Here is a 12508-nt window from a genome sequence, read left to right as displayed (position 1 = left end):
GAAATGGGAAGCCCTTGGTGGATTTTGAGTCACTCACTGATATGATGTGACTTACTTTATCATGTATTCCAGATACTGTTAATCAGTGGCTATAATAATTAATAAATAAATAACTTGGACTATAGAAAGTTCATAATATGAACTTGGAGTGTTAGTAAGTGGTAGGGCCACAAGAGGGCTCCTGGTGATTAGGGAGCTTCCTTTAGGATTCAGGGAAAATCCTAAACTGCTTGCAGAAGGTGATTCTGAGCTTTGAGTTATCCTTCCCAGTGATCAGTACAATTTGGTTTATTTTCCTTCCATCTACATCTTAGCTTCCTAAATGACTTTGTTGCTCATGTCCAATGGATCATACCCTGCCATGTAATTCTATGTCTAAAAATTCTAAAAATTGCACAGTCATTTGGAGGCTTTGGCTCTTTGCTTAAGTCACCCCTTGTTTTATTATTGTAACTAGTGTTCCCCCGTTACTTAGATTTCAAGGTAATTTCAAGGTTAGTGTTTGCCATGGAAACAGCCCTACTTCACTCGGAGACAGGTTTTCAGAGCTCAATTTGTTTAACATGTGTACTTGCCCACATTGATTCCTTTAAGCATCCTAAAATAAGTTCAAATGGTTTTGAGTAATCAAAGATCTTTTGAAAAGCAAGGTTCATGAGAAACTATTTAACAAGTTTCTGAGAAACTAGTTTTTAAAAAGCACTGAAATTAAGTCTGAAGTGTCACTAAATCAGCAAGGTATAATGACTAAACATTACCCAATATTTTCTAGGATTTGGTAAAGTCCGGGAGTTAGTCTCTTCTATCACAGTAACCTTATTTCTGATTTTTTTTGAAGAGCAAAACTATTACAATACTTCATCCTAGGATGGAGGTGACTAGGCATCTCTTCTAGGCATCCTTAGGTTCAGAACTGTCACTATAATGAAAGATGCTGCCAGAAGAACCCTGTTCTGCCCACCTACAAAGGGAAAAGTGATGCCTTTCTCTCCCCTTTTATTTCTAGCAATTACTTTATACAAAGTTTAACTTTATTTAATATGGGCTATCTAAACTTCTGATTTATTTGAAAAATTTAGTGATGAATATCTATTAGAGCTTTCAGTTTCTTTGGTCATTTGTCCATTGTTATATTTCCAGAAGCAGCCAATAGGTAATGCTGTGGCTTCTTTGTTGGTATCTCAAAATACTATGTGAATCTCGCATTGCAAGTAGTGCTCTCTCTGGAGGATTTAGATAAAGTAGGTACCATCCACCCTCATTATTTGTAGATTCTGTATTTGCGAATTTGCCTACTCCCCACAGTTTGTTTGTGACACCCAAAATCAATATTCATGATGCTTTCACAGTCATTTGTGGACATGAGCATGCACAGAGTGGCAAAAAATCACTTGGCATGCACATTCCCATCTGAGGTCAAACAAAGTGACACTCTGCCTTCTTGTTTCAGCTCTCATACTGTAAACAAGTATCCTTTTCATGGTCTATTTAGTGAAATATTTGGCTGTTGAAAATGGCCCCCAAGCATAGTAGTGAGGTACTGTCTAGTGTCATAATATACCTTATGGAAGGCATATAGGTGTTAGATAAGCTTTGTTCAGGCATGGGCTTATAGTGCTGTTGGCTGTGAATTCAGTGTTAATCAACAAGATATATTAAATACATATCTTTAAATAGAAATATATACATGAAAAGATTATATATTGATCAGTTGGCCAAAATGTTGTAACCAAGGCTTGCAGGAAGTTAACCCTGTGTTTCCCATAGGGACAGTGGTTCAGTATTTGTGATAACTTTATATAGAACACAATTACTACAAATAATGAGAATGGACTGTGTTTGTTAAGGGTGGTGATTTAGAGAGACTTTAGGTATCTGAAATATTTCATAATTCCCTCTCTCTAAACCATTGTTATAGGGTTTATTTAAATACATACATCCACAGTTATTTATAATGTAAAATCCTATTTTACCATGGGCTCTGGTCAGGTTAAGAGTCATTGATTAACTTGTAAAGAAACATTTCTGAACATTATCCTCTAGAAAATTAAAATGTGCCTGAAACATTTTGAATGTTCAGTAAATAATTTGTTTTATGTAATAATCTTTGAGCATTATAGTGATTCTGGTTTCGGAAGAGAAGCCAGTATCTGCCCCTCACCCTGCTCACATGCACTTGCATGTGCTTTCTCTCTCTCAAATAAATAAAATAAAATTAAAAAATCAAAAAAGAAAGAAAGAAAGAGGGCATTTTGGGGGTTAATATTGTATTAACTTTTCCTGTATGACAGTTTCAAGTTTTAGATCAAATTTTTTTTTGATGTTGGGCTTTATAAACTATTTTTTAAAAGATTCCTCCCCTTATAAGAGTATTTTGTTGATTCTGACTTCTTATTACTTATTGGATAAATGTTTATTACTTTAATTAGGTCATTAGCTTACTTCATAGATCATTATTAGGAAAAACTAATTTCCTAAAAATATTGGGTTTTTTTGTTGAGATTTGAGTTTATGAATATCAACAGAAAATGAGATTTTCATTTCCATTTTCCATTCCCAAAATGGGTCAGAGAAATCCAGTCCCATATATGTACTACTTGGATAAATTTTTATGTAAGTCTGTCAGATATTTTCAGCCTCTTCAAATAGTCTGGAATTCCTAGAATCTGACTTTTAACTTTGTCGTTGTATATTTTGTATTGGCAATGATTTAAATCTGATCCTTCTCCTTGAATTTACTATTTTTGATCAGGTCTGTCTCAATTAACTTTATTGGCTTAAATTAAAGACACTTTCTTCTCTGTTCCTCCCAATATAACATTAAAGTTACATAATGATAATGATTTGAATTTTTATTATTCCTAATTACTAACAGAAGTGTTCACTGATGATCAGTACTAATACTATTTTAGTAATGCTGGTCATAAACTTTCTATTTGTCGATAGGCTAACTGCTTACCAACAGTCTCCTCCCTACTTTGCACATATTCTTTATGATTAGTTTTACGACCTTTGTTCTTTCATTTTTTTTCACCTTGTAAGTTGCTCTTAATATGTCATTTAACCCATTTCAATCTCTTAAAAATACGCTTGTTTGGTTGACACACAAAGGGCAATTTGCTTGGGGTCTGCATTGTTCTAGGCAATGACCCTGATTTCATGCTGTTCTATGCATAAACATCCAAGTGAAAAATGTTCTTGTTAGTGTCAGGAGAGCTAGACTTTAGATGCAATTACTAAAGCAAGATTTTAATTCTTTGAAGGAAACCTATGAATAGAAGATTTACCTTTCTACACATTGGGGTAGTATATATATTCATTTGTGTAGGTCATTGTTTTCAGCATGTTACTTTTAACCTGCTTTTCTGTGATGTTTTCATAGTTTGTTTTTTACACATATGAGCCAGTAAAATTTTGATAACCTTTATTTTCTGTAGTATATTATTTTATTTTTTGTAGAAAGCAACAAATATATTTAATGTGCTTTTTTGAAAACCCTACTTCACCTCAGATAGAAATTTTGTTATTGTGCTTATCTGAGTTGTAAAGAAGAATCACTTGACTTTTAAAAGCCACATTTAATATGTATTACATCTTGATTTATTGACTATATTTGATCATCAGAATCATCTCACGCACCTAGGCAAGTTTCCTTCCTCTCTCCCTAGAGGACTATTTCAAACCCCTTTCTTCAAATTTCTAACACCTCTTCTCCCAAGATCACTCTGATGATAATAGTGGTATTGCTTCCTACTTTAAAAAGAAAAGGAAAATAATTGAAGGAATGAGTAGGGAATTTCCAAAGACTCCCACGACTTACAAAAATCCACCTGTTTCCAACTGTTTCCACATTGAGAAATACAGTAAAAAGAAATAAGTGTGAAGTACCAATAATACCACTCTTCTTTCCCATCTTTTACAATAAATGAAGTATCCATTTTTAAACTAAAACTAGTCCTTCCAATTTTGAACTCGTTCTCATCATCCCCTTTTAATTATGAAATCACTTCACCATTTCTTCTCTTTCTCGATTACATTATCAGCTTTTTGTTTTGTACTGGATCATTCTTGTCAGTATACCGATAATACTGCTAGTTCTCCAATCTTGAAGAATAAAAAATCTTCCTTGACTCTGTTTTCCCTACCAATTACCACTCCCTTTCATTTGTTCTTTTTTTGCAGCAAACTCCTAACTTGTTAGTACCCATCATCTCTATTCTCTCTTTCTAGTCTCTTAATTAAATCTACTTTAATCAGATTTCAACTAATAAAAGTCCTGTTACTAGTGACTTCCACGTTACTGAATCCAATGGTCAGTTCTTTCTCTTCATCCTATTGATGTATCATCAACAGTTGTCATTTTTATACTTTCTCCTCCTGGGTATGCTTGCTCTACTTCAGGACTTCGAGGATGTCACTCATTCCCAGTTCTCCTTGTTAATCATCTTTGTTGGTTACTCTTTCTCTCAGAATGTTGGAGTGTCTCACAACTCAGTCATTGGAACTCTTCTCTTTCTATTTCCCCCCACACACTACAGCTTTTTTCTTAGAAATGGATTATAGAAAATAAAATGAAATACTGCTATTTTAAAATTATCTTTTAGACTTTCAGACCCCATTTCAAAACTTGCAATGAGAACTGTGGCCCTTTGGGGGATTCACTTCTAGTGGCAAGGGTTTGAAAAGTAAATAAGGCTATTTTATCTTAGAGACCATTGCGATAGAATATAATGTACTTACTCTTAGGACATGATATAAGATGGATATTGTATTTCTTTATCTCCTAAATCTTAAAGATATTTTTAAAAGGAATTTTATATGAACTTGGGCAGTGTGTTGGCATTATTTCATGTAACCTCAAACATGTCCCTATAGATATCTGCAAAGGATGAAATTTAAGAATGAGCATTATGAAAAGATTCTATATCAGATCAAATTTTAGAGTCTATAAAACATAAAAGCAAATGTGTTTGATATATAACATTTGAGACATATGACTAAAAAGTAAGCTTAAGGCACTTATAATACCACTGCCTAAATGTAGTTTATATTTTGAAATATTGTCTTCTAGTCTTTATGCAGTTTAAAAATCATGCTGTGATCATATAATTACCTGTATTTTGCCCTTAGCATAATTCAAACATCCGTGTTCTCACAATTTTTTAAAATGCACATTGTGTTTAGGGATTGCACTATATATATCCCATCTCATGGATTCCTTTGTCTTGAACATTTGAGTTTTGATTATTTTTATTTACACTTATTTTTATTTTTTGCTTTTATGGATAAAGCTGCAGTGAGCATCCTTTGCATAATTTTTTTTTCTGTTTTAGGATTACTTCCTTAGGATAGATTGCCAGAAGTGGAGTTACTGGGTCAGAGGGTATGAACTTATGAACTTTTTTCCTTTTTAAAAAAAAATGAAAATAAAATTTTCTTGTTTATTTGCACTCTGGTTGATTTGTATTCATTGTGAAAAATGAAAATCATAATGATTATATTTGGTACCTATCAGAAAACCATGTCTTAAGGCAAGGTTCTATGATCAGAGAAGTTTGGGAAATTCCTACAGTAAAAAAGCCTCTTTATCTTGGTTTATCTGAGTAGTTCCTGAACTTAACTGATCATTGAATAGTTTTTTTATGATATACTTCATAACATTTTCTGGAAGTTTTATAAAAGATATAGTTTATGGACTGATCTAAAATCGAAAATCATTTTATTGGTTAAATTATGTTTATTGGTTAAATTGGTGAAAGCAATTATAGTTTCATTTTAAATTATTTTTTAAAAGATTAAAATAAAGCTGTTTACTATGTGATTTTTGTGTATGTCTTTATAAAGTCTCAATTTCTGCATTTTGAACTTTCTATTCCTAAAGAACATCTTAATGTCTCGATAGCATCAAATATTTTCTACAGTCTTTAGTGAAATTTGGAGTATAGACATAGAACATAAAAGTGGAGGATAATGTAGATTGTACAAACCTTTTTTTCCCCCCCATTTTTCCCTACAGTCTAGCCAAGGTCCAAGAAGTAGCAAGCTGGCTTTTGGAAATGAATCAGGAACTGCTCTCTGTGGGCAGCAAAAGACGACGAACTGGAGGTTCTCTGAGAGGTAACCCTTCCTCAAGCCAGGCAGATGAGGAACAGATGAATCGTGTGCTGGAGGAGGAGCAGCAGCAGCAGCTAAGACAAGAGGAGGAGCACACTGCAAGGAATGGCGAAGTCGTTGGAGCTGAACCTAGGCCTGGAGACCAAAATGATTCCCAGCAAGCACAGTTGGAAGAAAACAATAATCGATTCATTTCAGTAGATGAGGACTCCTCAGGAAACCAAGAAGAGCAAGAAGAAGATGAAGAACATGCTGGTGAACAAGATGAGGAGGATGAAGAGGAAGAGGAAATGGACCAGGAGAGTGATGATTTTGATCAGTCTGATGACAGTAGCAGGGAAGATGAACATACACATAGTAACAGTGTCACAAACTCCACTAGTATCGTGGACCTGCCTATTCACCAACTCTCCTCCCCGTTCTATACAAAGACAACAAAAGTGAGTATATTTAGTCTGCTGTTCCTGAGACACTTACCTGTTCATGTTAATTGTAATGAAACTTTCCTCACGGTCTTTGTTATTGCTGCAAAATTAATCTTCAGATGTGTAATAATGAAATGAACTAAGTTTTGTTTTACAGAAGGTATTAGAAATAGAAGTATTGATAATGGGACAATCCTATTACAAATAGAGGGAAGGTAATTGATCCTATTACTATGAAAAATCATTAATATCAAATTTTATTATAAATTTTATCCCTGTGACAGGGGTTAGTAGTTTGTGGGCAGTGAAGAGGGTTGAAGTGAAATACGATTTATGTGAATCAAATAGCAAAGAATCTTTTCTTATTTACAAAATGCAGGAGGTTGGGGTGGGCTGTGTATTCACAGGTAGTAGTCCAAGGCAAAAGTTACTGTCAAGTTTCTGCCACTGCTTCCCTTATTTGCAGTTTTCGTGTGCTTCCCATTCCTAGGAGACAGCTCTGTTGTATGCGCCACCTTATCTCATTCAGCTTGTGGTAGCCCAGGGAGTTAGCCATAGACATGTTTTTTGTTTTTGTTTTTGCTTTTGTTCTAAGAGAGAGAGAGGAAGTGGGTGTGTGCATGCACCCGGGTGTTGAGGGGAGGGGCAGAGGGAGAGGGAGGAAGAGAATCTTAAGCAGGTTCCATGCCCAGCGTGGAGCCTAACACTGGGGCTCATTCTCACGACTCTGAGATCATGACCTGAACTCAATCAAGAGTTGGAGGCTTAACTGACTGAGCTACCCAGGTGCCCCTTAGCCACAGACCTATTTTAAAAAGACTCCTGTCTAAACCAGAGACATCTTCTCAACTCTAGGACTTGATGATTAATCCAGTGCTGAGAAAAACAATTCTGTTGGATATGGTCCTTAGAGGCTATACCAGAGAATAAGGACTGGAATATATACTGTCACTGCTTCCCAGTATTATCTTTGCTACTAGAAGGCAGCGAGGTCCTGAAACATTGAAGTCTGAGATAGGAGGAGGAAGTGATTGGGTAACTGCGGTAAATTTGGACTTGCCCGTGCTTGTTCTTTGGGATGGCATGTGGGCTTCTTTCCTCAAAATATTCTTGGATGTTATATTACTTAAACTTATGGTTATGACAAGAGGCGGGGATTGTAGAGAAAAAGAAGCAGCGTTATTTCTCTCACTCCCCCAGTCTTTCTATTGTATTCTCACCCCCCCGCCCCGCCCCATCAAATTATAGTCAAAATGAAATGATATAGTAGTGCCTGGGCTTTGCTTCAATATAATCCTGAAGGGGAGAAAAGGAAAGGGAGTATAGATTAGCCATGAGTTGCTGATTTTTGAAGCTGGGTTGCAGAGATGGGGGTGGTTCATGGGTATTTTTCTGTGTGGTTTTTAAAGTATGTTTAAAATATTCCATAATCAAAACATTTTTAAATTGTAAAGAATATGAATACACACATACACACAGACCCCAGAAAATGATAATCAGGGTTGGAAATAGGAGTTTTCTTTACATACTCTGGTCTTGTTGACTAGCTCCTAATTAAGTAAGTGCTGACTTCTCTATTTTCTCTGTATTTTGGTCCTATTGAAATTATAGGAAATTCAATAAAACATCATGTACTTTTCGCTGCAGTTAGAATTTAGTTTAATCAATATTTTAGGCAGTGTTGCTATCTACTGGTCTATTTAAAGAGGAGAAAAAGTAAAAAGAATTATACTCAGAATGAATGAGGTATGTAGCGCAACTTCTATCCTTTCCTTCCCCCTTAGGCTTCTACATTCATAGATCTTTATGTTTGCATGCTTTTTGGTTCTTTATTTATCATTTGAAAATTAGATAAAAATCATGAGTATCCATGTAGAGTAGACTTGTAAGTTAAACAATTATTTGGGATGGAACATTTTAATTCAAATAATAGCTTATTTTATAGACATTAAAATAATGTCCATAGTAGTTTGTCCTCTTACTCTTATTTGCTTATTTTAAAATTTTACAGTGAATCATCGATTTAGCCCATAAACAATATACAAACAGAAGTAACATCATCTCCTTTAATGTAACCTGACCTGGAATAAAAAAATCTCAGACACTAGGTTTAATACTTGAATTGCTATATCATTTTTGCTTAAGGTTGTGAAACTTAAAACTCTTACTAAAACATGTTTATCCCTAATTTCCTTAGCCTGTCTGCAAGTTTAGATCTTATTTAGTTGGTTTGATCTAAGAAGAAGCTGGCTTCAATAGTGGTTTATATTCGTTTTACTATCTCTGTCTCAAGGTGTTGAAGCAGTGCTTTGAATCTCAGCCAGATGGCTCTACCACTAATAGCTACAGCCCTGCTTTGTTGGTAAACTGAGACCTTTTATAATGCAGTCCACCCAGCTTTTGTCCCCCAGATCTCTTGATCTTTCTCAGAGCCTCAAGGTAACTACCATCAACAGAGGGGGTTTATCTCTCTCTTCTTTCTGAGGGTTCAGGTTGGGGAACGGAGTTTAGTATTTTATTGCATTATCTTATCTAAGAAAGAAGTTTAATCAAAACTAAGCCTTGTTGAACAATGCAGAGCTATCAGTAAGTTCTGCTATATTTTAAATTAAAAACAAGAAAGCCATCTAGACAAAACATATCTTTTTCCAAAAGGAAAAGTCATCAGATTGTTCTGTAGGAAAACTACGAGTACACACAGGTTTGACAGATGCTTTATCGTTTTTTTCCCCCTTCAAGATGAAACTGTAAACAGAACTTTTAGATATGTATTATGCAGTTATATGGTTATCTCCTTAAAAACAAAGTAACAATTTTAAGTCAGTTTTTTTTTAGTGTCTCCTGAGTCATGAATGCAACTTATTGTGCTGTACATACAAGGCCACAGAAGTAGACTGAGTACTAGTGACAGCAGGGAGAGATGTATATATGTGCATAAGTGTTTATGTGTGTATGTATATGTATGTGTGCTTGTGCACACACTTGATATATTGTTTATCTTGAGGTCATTTTCCTGCACAAATATGTCAAGAAGAATATAAACTATTTGACTGCCAAGGCAACGTTGCCCTTCTACAAAGAAGTATTTCAGGTTGAAGTTGTCGCATTTTCCTTTTTCTCTATTCCTGGATCTCTTCTTTAGGATTATTCCCAGAGTACTTTATTTTCACCAACACTTTAAAGATGTCTCCTATTAGTTCATTGCTTATAAAAAAAATGTCAGTCACCGATGTATATAAATCTTTTTAATATAGTCAATAAGGAAGAGCTCTCAATTGTTTCAAAGACTTTATTTTGGAACAGCTTTAAATTCTCGATCATTATAAACATAAAACACTTCTACAGACATTACCCTAGGCCACAGTTTAAGTCTTCTTAAACTAACTTTTGAGAAGAGTAGAGGTATGAGAATCATTTAAAAATATCCCTTTTTTTCATGTTAATATGGGATTAGCCATAGTTTTACCCAACATAGCTTTCAAGTGTTATTATTATTGTTGTTATTATTACTATTATTATTTTGGCAGTTTCTTAAACATTCCCTGTGGACAGCTATACTTATTTATTGGTCATTCCTGAACATGCTATTTTTCAAATATGATATTAATGAGAAAAAACATTTTTGGTCCTTCCTTGCATTGGTCTTTTCTTTGAAAACATAATCAAAACTATCAAAACTCTTAGGACAATCTGTTTTTCCCTCTCGTCACCAAAGATTTGTTCATATGGGAGGCTATGCAATAATACGCATTAGAAATTTCAAACCATCATAATGTTAAAAGTCAAGGGTACTGGTAGTCAAGAATCGGTATTTATTAAGCCCATACTGTTTGAAAGTCCCTATGATAGATAAGTTAGTAGAAGTTACAGAGAGGCCAAATGAGTCACCCAAAAATCACACTGTAAGTGACTAGAGATTTTAATCCAGATCTGCCTAATTTCAAAAAACAAAACAAACAAAAAAAAACCCCTTTCTTTCCATGTGCTATGCTGCCCCCTATGGTAGAATTTGGCAAACAGTACTACAGAAGATTTTAAGCGGAGCTGCAAGTCTGTTTGGGTTCTAGACTCTGGAGTGTGATGGCTTTTCTAATACTATGTCACATTTTAAATAATCAGAGCTGCCTTTTGGAAAGGATGCACAGGGCTCAGTTAAGTGCTTTTCTGTGTGGTATCTAACAAAGATTATTGGAGATACTAAGGCTCAAGGCTAAAACTGTAATGAAATGACAGTGAAATTTGAGATGGGAGAACAGATACTACTTTTTTGAGAGTACGCCAAACGTCCTTCTTAACCAGGGGTTGTGTGCTGGCTATTTCTGTAAATTTGACTAGTCTGCCTACAAATTATAAAATCCACTTGCTTCCTCAGATAGGAATGCCCATCTTTTCAGTCCTGATTCCCTCTCTACAGCCTTATCGTATTAAAAAAGATCTTGTTTTCTAAAGAGATGCCTAGCCCATACGTAACACTTCTTTTATGTTTAATATGGAGTGGCAACTCATTTTCTACTAAAATGAAAAGAAGATAAGATTATTATTAGGCCAAGCCTTCTATCCTTCTGATCTTTTCATGAAGAGAACTATGTTTGATCACCAATTTCTGCTTTTTCCATGTCTCTCTTGTTGCTTTCCATTTTTCTCATATAGTTTCATTCTTTACCTCAAATTAATTTTTTTCCCATTCCGATTCTTAGATTTCTCCTGGCAACGAAACAGCTTTTTTATCCTTTTTGAGTCAAATAAGAAATAAATGTCTATTAAAATAGACAAAAGTCTGAGGCTTTTTCTTGTATCTAGGATCTAAACAATAGAGAAATTAGGCACAAGGATCACTAGCGAATCAGGGTATCAGAATAACAGTTGTGTTTCTAGTCCACCACCCTCCAACCACTCCCTTGAACCAGAGCTCCTAGGAAACTTTGTAGGACAACGTGGCTAACGTCTGACATCTAACAGGCTCTAAATTCTACTCTGTGGTAGGTAGAGTTCTAGAGAGTGGTGGCTGCTTCAGCAGTCCCTCACCTTGTCTTGTTCTTAAGACAAAGAACTTAAGTTCGTATTCTATCAGGTGTAAACACATACAGAGACCAAAAGTGCCATGTAAGGCAGTTATCTTGAATAATATCCACTAGAAAATATAGCCCAATGAATAGAGCCATGCTTCCCACCTTTGTGAAGGAGGACACACTAGAAATATTCACTCAGCCCAGTTTAACCTAATTTTAAACATGTGGATTCACTCATATGTGGAATTTAAGAAACAGATGAATAAAGGGGAAAAGAGAGAGAGAGGGGCAAACCAAGAAACAGACTCTTAACTATAGAGAACAAACTGATGGTTACCAGAGGAGAGGTGGGTGGGTGGATGGGTGAAATAGGTGGTAGGGACAAAGAAGGACACTTGTGATGAGCACCAGATGTTGTATGGAAGTGCTGAATCACTATACTGTACACCTGAAACTAATATTACACTCTATGTTAACTAACTGAAATTTAAATTAAAACTTTAAAAAAATAAACGTGGGGAGGATAGTGGAGGTGGAGGGAGGGGAACATACTAGAGAAGATGGGTTTTCCCCAAACATGATAGAGTGTTAAGAGCTTTTCACATTTGATTCTGATTTTGCCACTTATTATATGACAATAAGTACGTAATCTCGTTGGACTGTTTCCTTATCTGTAAAATAAGACTATAATACTTCTCAGGGCTTTTGTAAGGATTAAGTAAAATAATATAAAGTAAAGCAAGTACTGTAGCGCCTGGGACCCTCAGGTAGTTTACAGATGTAGGCCTGTGACCTCATTTTGTTTATCTGTCTCCTATTCCCTTCCCTAATCTCACAGAATACACTTCATTCCCCACAGCAGATACCAATCTGTGTATTTTTTAATGACTGAACTTTAGAGTTCAGTCATCATATCACCCTCTAGTGGAAAAAAATATAAACAGAGAAATAGATAAATAC

At 35.1% G+C, this 12508-nt stretch overlaps 1 protein-coding gene across 3 annotated transcripts in view; it reads left to right on the top strand.

The window, feature by feature from the left end:
- Positions 1-6020: 6020 nt before the first annotated feature.
- FBXW7 (F-box and WD repeat domain containing 7) overlaps positions 6021-12508 on the top strand; it is a 91121-nt gene continuing 84633 nt past the window's right edge. For 2 of the 3 annotated variants that reach the window (XR_005833903.1, XM_008685479.2), the window contains exon 1: positions 6021-6554. Coding sequence is in view for 2 of the 3 variants with exons in the window: in XM_008685479.2 (XP_008683701.1) it covers positions 6057-6554 (498 nt within the window). In the remaining variant the exon portion in view is untranslated. The remainder of the gene's footprint in view (positions 6555-12508) is intronic. The other variant, XM_008685481.2, reaches the window with a different exon arrangement.

This window comes from Ursus maritimus, unplaced genomic scaffold (genome assembly GCF_017311325.1).
Source record: "Ursus maritimus isolate PB19 unplaced genomic scaffold, ASM1731132v1 scaffold_11, whole genome shotgun sequence".
NCBI lineage: Eukaryota > Metazoa > Chordata > Mammalia > Carnivora > Ursidae > Ursus > Ursus maritimus.
Note: the sequence above shows the minus strand (reverse complement) of the source record. Positions and strands in the feature narration are given on the sequence as shown.